The sequence below is a fragment of the Meleagris gallopavo genome, chromosome 5 (assembly GCF_905368555.1).
Source record: "Meleagris gallopavo chromosome 5, MGAL_WU_HG_1.1, whole genome shotgun sequence".
Lineage (NCBI taxonomy): Eukaryota > Metazoa > Chordata > Aves > Galliformes > Phasianidae > Meleagris > Meleagris gallopavo.
Genome location: NC_139408.1, coordinates 17,039,821 through 17,057,229, shown reverse-complemented (window position 1 = coordinate 17,057,229; position 17,409 = coordinate 17,039,821). Strand labels below are relative to the sequence as shown.

Genomic DNA, 17,409 nt, shown 5'->3' with positions numbered 1-17,409 from the left:
AAATAATAATAAAAAGATACATAGCCAAGATGTGCAAATTTTCTATTTGTAGCTAAATAAAAAAAAAAATGGGGCATATACTGGAATAAGAACTTCTTTCAAGTACTCCAATTTTCATATCTATTAACTATGGCGTTTTTTTTTCATGGTTAGCCTGCTATTGAAAATGTCTAAGGGGCCAAATAGACTGCTTGGTTTTGGGTTTGTTCTCTGAAGCGTGTCCTTTTTCTTTAATAAGCTGTGTTAAAACTGCGACATCAAGGGGAGAACGATTCTTTTTTTCAAAAAGGGGCGATTGCATTATTTTACAAATCATACTGGCCTTACGAACATCCTCTGCAATAAATATTCTTTTTAGCCTTAACTATAAATTATATATTTTAGTGTTTAAAAACCTTCAGTTGTAAAACATCTAGAGACAGTCCTTAAACTATGCGTCCTATACGTGAACCTTTAAGGCCCCTAATTTATAACCATGTGTTGGCACCAAAGGATTTCTAAACTTCAACTTTTCTATAGAAAAGGATAGGAAGATATCCTGGCAATTTGTGAATGCAATTTCTCTCACTGGAACACAACCTTCGGAAAAAAAAATCACCTTTCCTCTAACACCATAGTTAAATGCACTTGCTTTGCAATTCTGAGTTTGCGAACAAGCACTTAATATATTTCCAAACCATTCCATTAAAAAAAAAAAAAAAAAATTCCCACACAATAAAAGAATGTATTTCCTATATCTAATGGACTGAAAGTGCTTTGAATGGAATGGTTTTAGAATATTACAAACAAACAAAAAAGACTAAACTGTGGATTGAACCTGACCATAATTAGGCTGAATATCTGTGGGGTCAGACCAGCATTTTTACACAGGTAACTACAAAAATATGAAGATTACAAAAATATAATATATTATGTCACTATTTCGGTTTCTCTTTATAATAGAGTATCGTATGAGTAGTACATTGGCCTTTCCCAACAACGCTAAGCTGGAACCCTACAAATGCACAGGCAATCCACAGGCACAAAAAAAAAAAAAAAAAAAAAAGATTAACATATAATAATGCTGTATACTAACATACACTAACTTATGGGTTACGTTAACCATTTATAAGGTGAAGAGGATAAAAAAAAAAACCTAAGGAAATAAAATAAACATTTACAGATGAATTATAAAGTGACTAAATGCATAAGCAAGCAAGATACAGAAAAGCCTAGAACTGCGTTAAAGTTATGCTTTTTAAAGAAAAAAAAAAGAATATTTCATTTACTATCTAAAAAAACCCTCTTCTACTTTAAAAATGGTTGGTTGGTTGGTTGGTTGGTTTTATATGTAAGAAATCAAATCTAATACCTCCCCTGGAGACATTTTGTGTGTTAATGCCTATTTTTACAACATACAGACAAGAACACTTTAATATAAAAACTAGTTGATTATTATTGTATAAAATCCTCTATTTTTGTAGCACAAACCCCTGGGGGCAATGCAAATACTATTTTTTTCCTTTTTTAAGACAGTTTTTGGGGTATTTTTTGTTTATTTGTTTGTTTGAAGTCACAGATGGAAGGGAGACAGAGCAAGAAAAAATATAACAAGACTGGTTTTCCCTTCTGGTATAAAAATGTCCTGGAGAAAAGGGTTTCTGGGGGGGAGATCCCGATGCTGATTCCTTCTCAGATGCCCTTTCTTTGTCTGCTTCTCTTGCCAAGCAAACCCATTAGAAGAAGTCCTCTTAAATGTTCACATCTCGCACATCAGTGGGTGTGCAGGAAAGGTCTGCTTCATCCTCTACAGTCTTTGTTTCTGAAGATACGTTGTGCTGCTGTGCCTGGCGTAGACTGGATTCAAGGAGGGATTCAATCTGTTCTTGGCAGGCTCGTAAACAATCCTAGGGAAGATTAAGCGGGAGGAGAAAAAAGACCCAGGGTCCTTTAGAAAAATACTAACATCACAGACAAAATACCTTTTCTTGAAACGTCACGAGAAATACAGTTGTGTTATTTGGGACTGTAGGAAGAGCAATGCTGAACAGTGCAAGGATTGATGAGGCACTCAAACTGCTGCAGAATGCTAACTGGCTCCAGCCTTCAGCAGTAACTCCTGCCATCTTCTATTTAACAGCCTCAGTGAGCAGCTCCACACGTGCTCCTCTAGCAACAATGTCATTTTGCTCCTTGTGTCAGCACACAGAGCTGCGTGGATGTGGTGCACACTCCTGCAGTGACACGGGCAATAGCCACCTTGGCAGGACCTTGGATGAGAAAGCTCTTCAACGGAAGTGGCACGTACATGGATGCTTCGATACACAAAACTGAACATGCTACTATCTGCAGTCATGGGCAGCTCAGGTTAGCTAACTGATTTCTAACTCAGAAAGCACCTGAACAGAGAAACTTAACCACCTGCGTGACCCCCATGCGCAGGGATCTTTTAGAAGCATCACTAAGACTTTGCTTTCAGTTTTGCTACTGCATCCCCCCTGACAGCTCAGAGCGAGAGCCCTTTCCCCAACTTCACAGCCTGTGTCTGGTGCCCACTCTGGAAGGTGCCAAGGCTGTACTGTGCACTGGCTGCAGTTTGAATGGAGAGCAGCAAGTGCCCAGCAGGACCAGGTCCACTGTGGGAAAGGGGAACCTCCCCAGCCATTGAGCACACCACGAGCAGGCACATCCAAGTCTACCTATTGATGCACAGCAGTTCCATTTGGAGAAGGCCTGTCAGCTCAACCTGTCCGACCTCCTGCAAACTGCGACTGCATTCTTCAGAGCCACGCACATCCACTGCAAGGGCACAGAACTGGTGCCTCAACAGGCACAACAATCCCGCTGTTTGGCCAAAATTCCTCCAGCGTGCTGTTTACTCTTATCTATACAACAAATATCGTAAGCTTTTTCCCAACATATTTAACTCTGTGTCTGAAGGACTTTGAAGTTTCCTTTCAGTACTGCCTTTTCTGATTTAACCTATGACATGTGTTAGCCCTTGCGGTGAACCCAGTCTTCCATGATAAATTGCCGTCAAAAGTGTTAGGATGTGCATGACTGAGAATGAATGTTGTTTTCCTGAGAGGGTGACCTGCCTGCTGTTTTCTTTATTTCCCAGTTTCAATTCTGCCTTCATTCAGAGGCTTCTTGTGTGATCTACCAGCTTTTCACTGATTCCACTACCACAAGAATCTCCTCTGCCACCAATAAGGGCACATGGCATTTGGGGTAAAATAAGATTAGAAACCCAAGCAAACAATTCTCTGCGAGGCCTTTCTGAGAGAGAGGGAGGTTAATCCTACCTCTAAGCAGATCAGACCATCAGTTACAGCTCACTGAAAACACATAACCTATGACCTTTCTTGGTTTAAACCCTAGTGTAATATTTCCTCTTGACAGAGACACACAGAGTTTTAAATGACAAAAAGAAACGCCTCATATCCTGAAGTCATGATGCCTTTGGCTCCTGCATTCCTCTGGCCTTCCCACTAAGTTCCCTGTGAAGCCCCTCACCCCTTCCCAAGATATGACAGATCAATCCTGTCTGCGCGGCCGCTGCTCGCCCGTCCTGCAGCATGTACCTCAGTCACACTTGGAATTAGATGTATTAAACAGTACATGAATAGCGGGTTGGGGATTTTCACTTTTACAAATCCGGGCACTTTTTCAGATAATTCTGTTATAACAAGGTACTACGCCCAGGGTTCCAAACTGAAGCCAATTTATTTTCAGAGCAAAGCAAATCCTGTTTTTGTTTTTAATGCTGCTATTTGCATATAGCATGTCTGAGTTCTAAAAACTCAAACCATTCAAAAGGGTTTCTATAAACGCCTATTCTTCTCTCTCTGGAGTTCAGCCACCAATTAATATCTAGAACTACATCATTTAAAGGTTACTTTTGACCACAGATATTTTTAATTCCTGTGAAAGTCTCACAGTACAGCATGTCAGAACTGCCTAATATGCTTTAAAGCATTATCCTCACAACTTTTATGAACGGCAGTCTTCTGCTGCAGGCGATGGACAGTATTTTAAGTGTTAGGCATTTTGTTTCAAACCGTGTATTGCTCAGTTAGTTACCAGATGAGCCGTTTGTTTGCAGGAATATCTTAGGGCTAGCAAAAATAACTGCAAAATACAAAATTCACCGTGAACAACCTAATAAAAGCTTGTTTTCATTCTCAGGACTTCTCAATGCTGAAAAGCAAACACTAAACTTGTGCATTATTCTGATAACTTCTCCCAACAACTTTTCTGCTTCGCTACCCAAATTTTCAATGCCCACAGTTTGTTCAAGGTCATAAACCCTTCCTGGATTAATTAAGACCCTCAGTGGAAAAAGAAGAAAAGACTTGCTAGCTTAAGTGATGTGGTCAAATACTTTTAACACACACAGCAGACATGATCACACTCCAAGGTCAGATACTAAAGGAAACAAACAACAACAACAAAAAAAAGGAAGCTGCTTGGAAGTCCTTTGTTACTGCCTGACCTGCTCTGGATAGCAAGCACATGTCTGAAGGTGCCTCTGAGTAGAGCCAGGCAGGAGACGAATTCCAATGTGCTAACAGACAGCATGGAAACCCAATCTAATCTAGTTTAGCAAATTTCTGGCCTGGAAATGAATGTCAGGTAAAATTCCATCTGTTTGGATGATGGGGTCAAGAATAGAATGATGGAAGACAGCCCAAGACTTCTAATTGTGATTATCTGACTTCTAATTACCCCTGATCAAAGGCAAAATGGGAAATTGGACTCCTACCAACATAAACATGAACCATAAAGGAATTCCAATCAGGTGATATCCATTTTACTTTAGATTCAGCTTTCTTTGAGACTAAAGGTAAAAAAAGTGTAATTACATAACCTGAAATCCAACAGACCGGCTGCTCTAGCTAATAGATAATCTGGGAGAACGTTAGCCATGCTGTTATAATGCACACTCTTAATATTTCAGCCACATCAGTATAAAGGGCTTCGGTCGTGTAGGCTGCCAAAGAGGAACCATCACTGTGGAGTAACGAACTTCACATGGATGCCAGCTAAATAGACACTGGCAGTAGGCTTACATGGGCCTGCCTTATGGGAAACTTGCAAGGGAATCACACTATGTACAAAATCAAGCAATTTACCCTTTCCAAAGTAGTAGCTGTAAGCTGTAAGTAGTAGCAGAAAGATGCTGTACTCTTATTCCATTACAAACACAACATATATCTACATTTAGTATAATTTTACGGTCCTCATTTTCTGTAGTAGTCTCTACAAAAACCTTCCAACTCTAGCTGCACTAACAAGTAAATATGTTTGGCAGTAAAAGCTGGAAGATAGTTACTTCCTTTCAAAGGTCTCAGCTTTTTTTAAGTTCAGGTCGTACAGGTTCTGGCCTTATGACGACCTTGGACAATAGAAAACAAATAAGCACTGGTTCTCTTCTTGCTAAATTTTCTTCTAAAAGAGCTGTCATCAAATAAGTCAAGTCATATAAGGACATGCTCTTGTTCTCTAAGGTGTGAGAGCATCTCCTTGAATGCTCTGTCAGGAATGACTAAAACTACCTCTGTTTGAGTCAGATGCTGTCGACAGCAACAGCAAGCCTAGAATTTTTCCTCAGTACCTCCTTCAGTCACCTTGCGCCAAGGAGAGGCCAATCACACGCTGACGTACCTACACTGCTCCCAAACTCACTGAAAGCATTACATGTACATACCAAACTGAGCTGTGGGATATTTACAGCGTTTTACTTCAGCATTTAAGGTTCCTAGAACATCTAACATTTCGACACTGGATCCATACAACTTTAGCTGCGGTAACGTAAATGGCAAAAACACCACACTGAATACTGAGGCATTGTGAAAGTGATCAAAATAATAAGCTGTGATATAGTATTTGTCAGCAGTTCTTTCTCATCGTTTGTCTAACATAAAATATTCTACTGTGAATAATTCATTATGATGCATTCATCTTTCCAGAAATCATTCAATCCCGCCAACAACACCCAGTTACACAGAACTTGTTCTGATGGACCTGGACTGATAAAATTCTCTATGGATTTAAATTATTAACGTGTAAAATTATATAACAACATCTCAAAGATTCTGCCCTAACCACAGAGTTGTCTTTATTTGTCTCATTGTCCAGCACTGGGAGACCTCACAGGAACCTTTTAAAAGCATCTATTTATTGGTCTTCCACATTGTTTCAAAACAAAGCTCAACTCTGCCCCAACTTCACACACCATTATGACATGGATCATTGACTTTAGGTCTTCCTTGTAGGCTCCCTTCCTGGCCCATTCACTCATGAAAGGTTTATTGCTCGCTAGTTACTGATGTGCATCTCCTGGAAGCTGCAGGGCAAAATGAGAGTCCTGTGAGGACCATCTACCTTGTCAGAAAGTCGTGGGACAAGCATTTGTTCCAAAAAGGAATTCAATACCAGCTACTGTGCAGGTCTAGCACGTAATAAACCAAATTAGATCATTAGAACTCTTTTAAGAAGGGCTTTTTCACACCACTTGGCACAATAAAAGGCCTCAAGAATGGTCAAAGATAAGGTCAGAGATACCACGAGGTCCATTTATTGCAATCCCAGTAACTATTTCCTCGTCTTTACTTTAAATAGTTTTCTTTTGCACAGACTGCTGTTTAATTACCTACAAGTAAATACGGCTTTTGCAATCGTCCCAACTCGGCTCAGGGTTTCCTCTGCGCTGTCAGATACGCCTCTCAAGAACACCAGAGCTGGACGTGGCGTTCCTATCAGCAAACTGCAGCACTGTAACTGCCGATTATTAATGGCCGTAACGACAGCACAGAGCGGGGATGAACACCAGCGAGCATCTTCAGGAAACGCACCCTGAGGTTTGACCTTTATCGAGATTTACTGCCAGATTAGCTACTGCGCAGCAAGCAGGCATTCGTTCTTAAACTCTAAGGCAGAAGGATCAACTGAGAAGAGTCACTTACCGGATCACATTTGATAACTTGTGATAGGAAATGTGTGAGGCATTGATAGGAGAGGAAAGTGTTAGTGTTCCCCAGATGCAGGCCTTGCACAGCTGCTACCACACTGCCAGCTGCGATCATGGAAGGTGGGTTTGAAATAAATTTAACATCTGTATGAAGAAAGAAGAGGGGAAAAAAAAAAAGAAAAAAAAAGACTGAAATGATTGCTGTAGAAGCCTGCCCATACACATACGCTCTCTTCTCCCAGCATGGCTTCAGCTGCCAGCTGCTGCACCCAAACGCCGGTGCTTCCCGCTCCGAGCTGCCACAGGCCCCAACCTGCCAACTCTGGTCCAGGCGGGCAGCCCGCTGTGCACGACGCCTGGTAGCCCACCATCACCTGGGGACCTCAGTGCCACAGCACTTTGCTCATAATGGTGCAGCGCTGCAGGGGAAACCCGCTCCCGTTCCCCAGTACTGTGCACCACCGAGCCCTAGGTGTGCTCCAACCGGAGTCCCTGGGCCGTCTAAAGCACTGACATTCAAAGGAATATGGCTTTAATGAACAGCGACATCAGTAAAAAGAGAGGAAGAGAGAGACCGCTTAGCCCTGTCAGGAGACAGATAATCCATATTTAAATTAAGGTTTCATCTTAAAAATGCTTTGTCTCGACCTAGTCTCTTGTCAGTGGCTGCCATCCATCCCGGCAACAGGGATTTAATGTAAATGTGGCATAACTAAGTGACGGGGGTCCCAAGAATTGGCGGACAATCAGTTACATTCTGATGTGACACCATGCTGACAAGAGGCTGGGCCCCCTTCCAGACTGCAGTGCTGTAGGTCTCTCCACAAAGCCACTCCCATGATTCCTTAAGGGGCTATCTCTGCCATTTAGCATGGTTTTGGTGCATTTTTTAATAAGAATAATCCACGTTTTAATGCTAAGACTCTTTCCGCTGAACAGGAATGCGTTTGATGTGTGGCAGCGCACACCTTGGAGGGGAATCGAAAAGAAAAGGGAAAAGTGGTGCAAAACAAACATCTGATTTTGTGAGGAAGAAAGGGAAATGCCACATTATACGCAAGAACCTGAGATACATTCCTTCAGCTTTTATCAGAATACAACTTCCTCTGGGCTGAAAAAATATAAACCATCTGTCAAACCCCTGAATGAAATCAAAGGAATGGACAGCTTAGAGAGCTCAGTGGAACGGTGTAAGTATTAAACCACGCATCTCCTTTATTATGGTAAAATAAATTTTGTGACAATCTTTTACCAGTGAAACTAAAGTCTCCACCACTCTGTGCAAGTCCCCTCTCTGAATCTGTTCACGTATCTCTGACACTTTGTTGTAGCCCAGACCGATACCCACCTTCAAAAGGGCATTTCGCCTCACGCTCCACGAACCTTCACATTGGAACTGATACGATTAATTGTGGCCCAGCTTTTGTGATGCGCTGCCAACAAAAAAGCCAACCTTGGTCTAAAGCCATCTCCTGCGCGCCACCGTGTTCAAGGCAAATGTAATTTGCCCCCTTTTCCTAACCCGCCCATTTCAGGACAGACGTTAAGTACACACACCTTGGATCAAGCTCCTGCCATTCCCCCAGATCAAGATAGTTACGGTTGGTTATTGACAACACTGGCCTTCCACAGATGGTCTCCCAGCTGAAATACTGAAAGGCGGTGGCAAGTGGGCTCCAGAAGCAAGGGCCTCCAGCAGGCAAACGTGAATCTGACCACGATTTGGTTTCCAGCGGGGTACAGCGGCAGTGACTTCACGCCAGTACTGACTGCCTTCCACGCACAGGACGTGGCCAAAATGTGTCAGTTTAATGAAGTCTGTCCTGACAAGATCATGTTTGGGATTAATATTTGCGTTCTTCTTTTAAATGGAGCAGTAAACAAGAACATGAATTCATAGTCACACCCTCATTCTTTCCAAGGTGGAAAAGTGATAATGAAGTTTAAATGACCAGTTTGTGTCTGTCCCTATAACCACTCCAGACAAGCAGCATGGACTGCCTTTTTGTTGCAACTCAACAAGGAATTATTTGTGGCAGAGGCCACTAATTTCAGCATATTAATCAGGGGGCCCCTCTCGCCTGTAATTGGATGCCCCCAAGTGAAGAGTGTGGCATCATTGTCAGCCTCCATCGCCTCATCTTGCGCTATTGAGCGCTCAGGAACAAGGGGGCTTCGGTGAGATGAATTAGACCTGACACAGCCACAATGGGGTAGGGGGCCCCATCAATTGAAGCACACATCCCCAGTAGCCTATCTGAGACTTCATCCAAAAAGAATAAACAACTTCAGCGTTGTTAAAAAGAGAGAGAGAGAGAGAGGGGAGGGGGAGGAGAGAGAAGAATGCCAGCCACCCTGAAGGGAGGACAAAGCAGGCATATAGGCGCTGCAGCTCTTTAAAAAAAATTCCTAACAAGGCGAGTCACCCCTTTTCCTTTTTAAATGGAGCAGCAGTTCCATCCGTCTGGAGAGCTGGGGGGTATGAATGAAAATCTTTTCATTGAGGCAAATCAAAACTGCGAACATAAATCACTTGCTGCAAGATGCAACAGGTTCCAACTGGTCACATACCTTGAGACTCCCAATTTTATAAAGGCCAGAGAATAGGAGAATTGTAACCCGGCTGTTTCAAAGCGAGATCTTTCTTCCTCCATTCGAGAGAAGGAAAGCAACAACAATAATAATGGCGATAATAATAATAATATAAAAGGAGCCTGGTATGTTTTGATAACCAGAGGAACATAATGAAATGCTGAAGCTCCAATATTTGTTGCTATTCATTGTTATGCTTGTATAGAGCCGCAGTTCTCCCTTTAACTTGGGAGTTAACTTGGGCCAAAAGAGGCCTGCTTCCTTTTGAGCTATCCCTGCCTTGTTCGGCCATGCCAAAGCCCCATTCATTAAGCTCAATTATGTGTTAACTTCAAACAACCCCTGTTAATTTTTTTTTCTCTTTTTCTCCCAAACCTACCACAGCACAAAGACATCCTTTGGTGAAAATGGATTTCTCGAAACTGAACCAAATCAAACAAATCCACTTTTACTAGGCAGGCAACTGAAGAGAGAGCTCAGAAGGAATTCCCCTCCACTTCACCTTGCGACGTAACCTTCTCGTTCTGGAGCAAGCACGCATGCACACTCATCCACAAACACTTCCACAGCATTCACCTTGCTAAGCCAACTGGCAGAGATCTTACTTTCTAAGCCAGCATTATTTTGCTGCCTCCTCTCAGGAGCCCCTCCTTCAGGAGGGGACACGGGCTGTGCACTTCAAGCAGAGGACATACTGAGCTCACCCCCGAGGCCACTTCGAGTTTCACAGTCTTTCCAGTGGACTTTGGATTGGGCCCCACAGCACAGCATCCAGGCAACACAAGGCATTTGCAGTCCTTCTAGGTTCATTTTGGCAAGGGGAAATACAGCCCAGCAACTGCAAACCAAAGTCCAGATGCTACTTAAGCCACGTTATCTTCACTAGCCAACAAAGAAGTTGTGGGGAAAGGAACAGGTAGAGAAAACCTCAACATCCAAAAATAACAGTAAAAATACAGAGCCCAGCAACAGCCATTCTGTGTGCATTTTCCCCAGGAAATATTCCCAGCTTGAGTAGGGAGCCAAAGAAGGCCCCAGTTCCGGTGAGCTCAGCACTGTTTTTCAAAAGCTAAATAGAACTCCCAGAACATGGCTCTCATTTACTGATGCATTCTCCAGCTGTGGTTTGTACCAGTGTTAAATAAAGGCCCTAGATGTGCTTCTTAAAAGGAAACATAACACCAACAGTAGATCAAAGTACTGGACCCTTAGCGAGTCTCCAACCTTTGAACTACTCTTGTTTTCATCCCTGTCATTGCCAACACAACAACCTAGGTTAACCATCCCCATATCCAAGGGGAGACCGGGTAGCTGTTCTTTTTAGCTAACAGCTGAGGTAGCATCAAAACCAGCAAGTTACACGTTCAGAGTCCCAGCAGCTTTACCTGGTGGGATCTGCCATGGAGAGCATGTCTGATTTTCCCGTGGTGCTTCTGCAGGTGGTGTGAATGCTGCTGGGGGGCTGCACACCCCGATCCCGGATCAGTGCTGCTGCAGTGGGAGCCGCCCCACCGTGCCGGGTGATGCCAGTGCTTATAGACGTCCCATGAGGGCTTGGTTCTGTCTCTGGGCCTCTATCAGTAGGCTCTGTGTAACCCATGTTTTCTTCTGAGTACCTGCAGACGTCTCTTGAATCTTTTTACCAAGTCCGTATCTGGAAAACGAGCTCCCCTAACTGGGCTGACCACACATCCCACCAAGGTTTCCCAGGTGCCCATTGCAGGCTTGATATCTTCCAGCACGGCCGCTAACAAATATTAGTGTTTAATGCAGCACAGTATCTCCTTTGCACTACGTTTTATCGGTGCTAACAGCGTCTGGCATTCCTCTTTACGTGCTACTGCAAAAGAACATTTGCTTTGGCTGCTTTTTCTTCCTTACTCCTTTGCCATTCGTGGATTTGTCTCGTCATACTGACAGCCAACGCAACGAATGCGCCGCGTTTGAGCAGAGGATCTATCTTCCCTCCAGGACTTCTTTTGTCCTGCTCCTCTGCTCCAGTCTGTGGGAACCGCGAGATCTGGAGGACAGCTTTTCCTTCCCGCTCTGCCAGGGTTCAGCGGGTGAAGCCGGCGCACGCACAAACGCACACACACACTCCGCATGCAAACACGGAACTTCAAAGCCGCGGCGCGCACAGGCACGGTGCCCTTGAAACCAACGATCGGGGCCCTGCGGACCCAGCCTGGCGAGCGCCTGCACGGGGCCCTGCACATGGCTCTGCACATGGCTGCGGCGCAGCACGTGGCCGGGGCGCAGATGGCAGCGCCGGGCCCGCGCCAGCAAAGCCTCCGCACCGCGTGGCTCCTGCCACTGCCGCCAGAGGGGAAGAGGCGGCTCAGGAGGGAAGTTTCCAAACCCCCATACAGAGCTGTTCCCTCTGCCTATAAAGTTGTCTTAGGACTGATCCGCAGGCAGGATTTCCCTGTGCGGGCAGCGAGCCTCTTGATGCCCCAGCACTGATAAACCCAGCGCGTGGAGCCGATGGGATTGTGCCCTGCAGCGTGCTGCACAGAGAAGAGCGGTGCTTCTCCCCCGGCCAACACATTCAACTCAGAAGTATCTTCTGAAAAAGCTTACCTGTGCAGAGTAATCCACCTTCTACAAACAACAAGGGCAATAATCAGGGCTTAAGCTCCCTCCCCACAGCCCCGAGAGCCCACGTTAGCCATAGCCGCAAGCCAGGGCTGGCTGTGCGCAGGGGAGCGACGCGCTTTGCGGGGCGTGCAGGGCTCATACCTGTAGCGCACAGAGCCACAAAAGTCTGAGCATGTTTACGGATGATCTGTTTGGTGTCCTCTGCCAGAGGCATTTTAGTGAGGAAATGTTCAATGAAATCGTGGGGGGTCATTGCAGCCAGATTCCATTTCAGCTTATTCACCAGCAGCAGCTCCATTTGCTGCAAAGACAAAAGGGAGGAAGGGGGAAGAAGAGGAAGAAACGGAGGGAAAGCACGGTTAGCCTCGGTGGTGCACACGGGGCCGTGCAGCACCCGCACCCCTCTACCCACGCCCGGCCCGGCGGAGCCCTCCCGCGGGGGTCGCCGCGCCCGGGGCCGGACCGGGCCGCCAGCCGCAACCCCGGGGAAGCGCCGCACCCTGTGCGGCCGCCAGAGGGCGCCCAAGTTCCGCCTCGCCGCGCCGGCTCCGAGCGGGGAAGCCTCGGCGGGGGGCGGGGGGCGCGGGGATCCGCTGCCGGTCCGCAGCCTCGCGGAGACGGGGCGGTGTGCAGGCGGGAGGATGCGGCACTGCCCGGTCCCGAAAAGGGGGTTCCCCATCAGCGTGCTTGGCGGGAGAACTGTATCTCTCTTTTTTTTTTTTTCCCCTTTTTTTTTTTGTTTTGTTTTTTGGCCTGAGGTGATTAAATATGCAATTACCAGTAACTCGTCGGGTCTGATGGAGTTGTCGGTATAAATGCACAGTTTTTCCGCGGTCAGAGGAATCGTTTCCTTCATTTTGGAAGCCACAAACATGCAGGTAGCTCCGAGCAATTGCAACCGGCTTTTCTTGAGGGGTTCGAACGACAAAAATCTGTCCAAGTAATTCATCGCCAAGGGGAAAACTTCCTCTTCGCACTTCTGCTCCTCGCAGACCTGCGGGAAGGACGGAGATCGTTGAACAACAAATTCGGCATCGGCGCAGAGCGGCCCGTCCCTCCCCCACCCGGGCCGTGCGGGGCGAGGTTGGGGGGGAAAGAGAAACGCGGCCGGGAAACGGGGGGAGAACGGAGGTGCGAAGGAAAATGAAAGTCACGGGGGCCAAGCGGGGGAAACGCGGCGTTCGAACGATTCGTGGGAGGAAGGGGGGTCGGCGCGGAGGAGCTCGTCGTCCCCGCCGCGGCGGCCCCCAGAACGAACGACGAAAAAAGCATAGAAATGGGAAAGCGCAGGAAAACGCGGGGGCAGCGGGGGGGAGGGTGGGGGGGCCGGGCTGCCCCCGGGTTCGGCCGTTCCGCCCTCGCTCTGCCCCCCGTTCGCTGCGGTGCCGCGATCCCCGCTCCGCTCGAGACACAAAGGTGGCGTCCAGCCGCATTTCCCCAGACGTCATCTTTTCAAAAAATATTTAAAAATATTTAAAAAATCCGCCGGGCTCCGGAAAAACGCTGAAAACGAAGCGGCGGGGGTCCTTTACCGAACCCCGTGCCCGGGGTCCGCCGGGGGGGTCCCGGGGAGGCGCCCCGAAGTGGAATTCCCCGCGTCCCTCTCCCGCCCGCGGCGCGGCCGGGCGCGACGTTTCCCAGAGCGAGGCACGGCGCCGCGCTTTCAAAAATTAATTAAAAATAGATCGCGGGCGCCCGGCGCTTCGGAAACGGCACGAAAATGTAGCCCGGCTCCCGGGGCGCCCGCCGGGGGCCCCCCCAAACGCGTCCCGCGCGGGCCGAGGCCCTTTCCGAGCCGCTTTTCCCAGGCGACCTTGCAGATCGCCGCCCGGCACAAGCGCGCCTTTGAGGGGTGACCGCAGCCCGAGCTCTCTTCGAGCCGAACAAAGAAACTTTCACCCCGCGGCTCCCCCCGGCAGCGCGGAGCCCCCGGCCGTGCCCTGCCCGCCGCCCCAGCGGGGTCCCCGGCCCCCCCGGCCCCGGCCCCGCCGCACCCCCCCCCTTGGCGCGCTCCCCGGGACTTTCTAATTTTCTCCCGATTAATAAACGCTTTTGCTTTGCAATAAAAGAACAAAGATGGCGCGTAATACTGGCACGGGCAGCGCTTGCATACGTGTACACGGATATTAATTTAAAATAAAATCCCCGAAAAATAACCGGCAGCCTCTCCCGACGGTCCCGCGCCCGGGGGCTGCGGGGCCCGGGGCGGGCGGCGGCGGGGCGGCGGCGGTCCGGCCGTGCCCGGCGCACCTGGTTCGGGGACGGCTGCCCGACGGGTGGCACTGGCGGACCCCGGCCCCGCGCCGCCCGCAGCCGCCGGAGGTGCCGCCGCCGGGCGTGGGGCCGCCGCGCCGTCCGTCCGTCCGCGCTGTCCCGCGGCCGCCGCACCGCGTGCCGTAGCAGAGCCCCGTGCGGGAGGGGGTCGAGGGCAGAGCCGGCGCGGAGGGAGCCCCGCGGCATACACACCTCCAGCATCCAAGTGGCGACTATTTTCCTCATATATGGCAAGATTTCCTTCTGCACGCACTTGAAGTAGGACACCGAGGGCGAGCAGGTCTCCTCCGCCTTCAGCATGGTCTGCAGCACCCTGTCATTGAGCAGGTTGGCGTCCAGGTAGGCTCGTCGGATGGTCTCCACCTCGCAGCACAGCAGCTGATGTTCCATGTCTGCCTCCTTCGTCTCGAGTCAGTTCCTCAAGGACTGAGTCAGTCGCTCGCTCGCTCTCTCTCTTCCCCTTCCAGGAGTCCCTTGGATGCTGCTGCTGCTACTGCCGCTACAGCCCTCTGGAGGCTGAAAAACTTTCTAACTTCCAACAAAACTCTCCTGTATAGTCCCTGTGACGTTACTGTTGTTAAGCAGAGATCAAAGCACGAGAGAGAATGAGAAAGAGAGAGAGAGAGAGCCAAAAGCGAGGGGCAGAGCCCTAAAGCCATCCCATAGGCTTCAAGTCCTTCCCCTTTGCTCGGCTTATAGAGCGCAGGGGTTTCATGCAGATGCAAATGAGACGAGGGCTCGCTTTCTTCAAGGGCAGGGGAGAGGTGGGGGAAACCCAAATTGTCTCCTCGGTGCCTCGTGCATAATTTAAAAAATGGAGAGAGTCGTGCGGTGGGAGCCGAGCGATGAATGGGGCCGGGCCACACACAGGCACGGGCTGCAGGCGCAGGGGAGCGCTCGGCCTTGTTTTACGGGGGGCGCGGGGAGGGGAGCGCGGCACCACGCGCTGTGGCCGGCGCTACCTGCGGGCCGCGCTCCGAGCCAGGCACGAGGCCTCGGAGCGGAACCCCAGGGGACAGCGCTTTCCCGTTTCCTCTTATTTTTTTTTTTCTTTTCCCAGCCCCGTCGACTTCGCCGCAGGCCGCGACCGTAAAGGCGTCGGGGTCTCCCCCGTTCTGATTCTCCTTCCTTTCCCGGCACCTCACCCTCCGAGGGGCGCGGGGCGGCGAACGGGAGCAGCTCACGCTCAGCGCCCCGTGCGCGGAGCCGCCCGCAGACACAGCTCCTCCGAGCACAAAATGGTGGCCGGGCCCACGAGAAGCCCACGTGGTGCCGGCCCGTCCGCGTGGGGCTGCGCCTACCTGGAAGCGCCCCGCTCCGTCCCCAACGGAGAGCTTTCTCTGAGCATCTCCGGGCCGGGACGAAGCCTGGAGCCCACGGGAGAATGCCGCAGCGAGGGCCGGCAGGAGGAACGGCCCGTGAGGCCCGAGCCATAAACGCAGTTGGGGCCCAGGCTTTTATAGACGGCCTCGCGGCCGTCGAGGGCACGCCGCAGGGCCACGCGGGATCCGTGCGGCAGAGCCGCGGGGCACGCCGGTGTGCAGTTCGGTGCCCACATCGCCCGGCCGCTGCCTGCACGCCCCGGCAGCGCCGGGCTGACCGCCCGCCTCCGTCTCGCCCCGGCTGAGGGCCGTCGTCGGGGCTGATAGCTGCACGCGGCGGGGCCGGGCGGCAGGGCGCGAAGCCGCCCCGCGCCCTTCCGTCGGGCCGCACGCGGGACACGTGCTCCCGCTTTCACGGCCCACGTGGGCCGGGGAGCGGTGACGTTTATAAAGCGGAGCTCGGCCTGCCCGCCGCGCACCCGCGGGGAAGCCGCCGAACGAGTGTTCCTGCAGCTCCGCGCCGCGCCGCTCGGAACCAAGCGAGGCCGCGCGCCACCCCAGTCCCGCTCCGTCCGGCCCGGGCAGCTCCTCTTCCCACGTGCGCTCAGTCGGGCCGCTTCCGCGCCGCCTGCCCCCTCCCGCTCCAAGTTCCCGCGGCGCCCGGCGGGGCGCTGGGCTTGGGGCGGGCGGTGCCGCCGGCGGGGAGCGGCGCTGGCGCGGGGCCCGGGGGAGCCCCCGGCTCGGGGCGGCGCGGCCGCAGGAAGCGCCCATTAGCATGAGCCAATGGCGGCGCCGGGCTGTTACCGGGCGGGCCGGGCAGATCTCGCCGCCCGGTCCCGCCGACACAAAGGGGACTGGTCGAAAGGGCGAGCGCCGCGGGGCTCCGATCCCCTCTCCGGGCGGCCGGCGGCGCGGCTCCGCCCCCGCCGCGCATCTGCCCGGGCCGGGCCCGCCCCGCCGCTACCTGCCCGCCGCCCCAGCGCGGCGGTGCGCGGAGGGAGCCGCGGGCGGCTGGCGGCCCCCGACGGCTCTAACGGTCGCGGCTCCGCACGGAGCCGCGCCGCGCCCCGCCGCCGAGGGGCCGCGATCCGCTTCCCGCCCGCCCGCCCCGCGGCGCCCGCGGCCGGCACCGCCGCTCGGAGCCGGCACTTTCTCATGACGTCACCCGGGCCGCGCTCGCCGCCCCCGCTGACAAAGGGAAGCGGGGCCCGGCCCCGCCGCGGGAGCGCGCATTCCTCGCGTGCCGCCGGGCCGCGGGGCCGCGCGCGGCACGGCCGCGTGTCACGAGGCGGCTCGGTGGCGTGGCGGGCGGCCGCTCCTCCGGCCGGGAGCCGCGTGCCGGGAGCGGCCCCAGAAGAGCAGACGGCTGCGGGCCGGAAGGGCACGCGGGTGCCGTCGGTCGGTGCGACCGGGCCGCGGGGCTGCGCCGCGGGGGGCTCCGTACCCGGCCCGCGCCTCGGCTCCGGGCGTCGCTGTGCGCCCGCGTGGAGCCGCGCGCTCGGCTTGGCCTTCGGTATCCGCGGCCCGCCGGCACCCCGCGCCCTGCCGGTGCGGCCCAGCCCTCCCCGCTGACGCCAGCAGGCCCGCTTCGGGAAGCTCGGCTGCCGAACGGGGGTGGCGGAGTGACACGAGGGCCGGAGGGACGCACCGCAGTGGGCTCACGTCTGTCGG

At 51.6% G+C, this 17,409-nt stretch overlaps 2 protein-coding genes across 9 annotated transcripts in view; one reads left to right on the top strand and one right to left on the bottom strand.

Moving 5' to 3' along the window:
• The window catches only part of LTO1 (LTO1 maturation factor of ABCE1), a 32,642-nt gene extending 17,775 nt beyond the window's left edge, over positions 1 to 14,867 (top strand). For 2 of the 7 annotated variants that reach the window (XM_031553488.2, XM_085224503.1), the window contains one exon: positions 2,120 to 3,064. In XM_031553488.2, coding sequence (XP_031409348.1) covers positions 2,120 to 2,128 — 9 coding nt within the window. In that variant the 3' untranslated portion in view covers positions 2,129 to 3,064. Of the gene's footprint in view, positions 1 to 2,119; positions 3,065 to 6,603; positions 6,952 to 7,891 lie in introns of those variants that run through there. The other 5 variants (XR_004159870.2, XM_085224504.1, XM_031553479.2 and 2 more) reach the window with 5 other exon arrangements.
• CCND1 (cyclin D1) lies at positions 1,516 to 14,806 on the bottom strand. 2 transcript variants are annotated; one of them, XM_010711209.4, is made up of 5 exons: positions 14,609 to 14,806; positions 12,921 to 13,136; positions 12,284 to 12,443; positions 6,948 to 7,096; positions 1,516 to 1,886 (listed from the first exon to the last, which is right to left on the bottom strand). In XM_010711209.4, the coding sequence occupies exons 1-5, from the start codon at positions 14,804 to 14,806 to the stop codon at positions 1,731 to 1,733; spliced, it is 879 nt and encodes a 292-aa protein (XP_010709511.1). In that variant the 3' UTR covers positions 1,516 to 1,730. The 2 variants fall into 2 exon arrangements, with proteins under 2 accessions (XP_010709511.1, XP_085080627.1); XM_085224501.1 differs by lacking the exon at positions 1,516 to 1,886 and adding an exon at positions 3,214 to 6,328.
• Positions 14,868 to 17,409: the final 2,542 nt, after the last annotated feature.

Bases quoted from the DNA above. Each gene is read 5' to 3' on its own strand.
- CCND1 (XM_010711209.4), bottom strand. From the start codon at position 14,806: ATGGAACATCAGCTGCTGTGCTGCGAGGTGGAGACCATCCGACGAGCC. The intron at 13,137-14,608 runs GTGTGTATGCCG...TCCTTCCCGCAG, and splicing joins TCGCCACTTGGATGCTGGAG to GTCTGCGAGGAGCAGAAGTG. The intron at 12,444-12,920 runs GTAATTGCATAT...TTGTCTTTGCAG, and splicing joins TCAGACCCGACGAGTTACTG to CAAATGGAGCTGCTGCTGGT.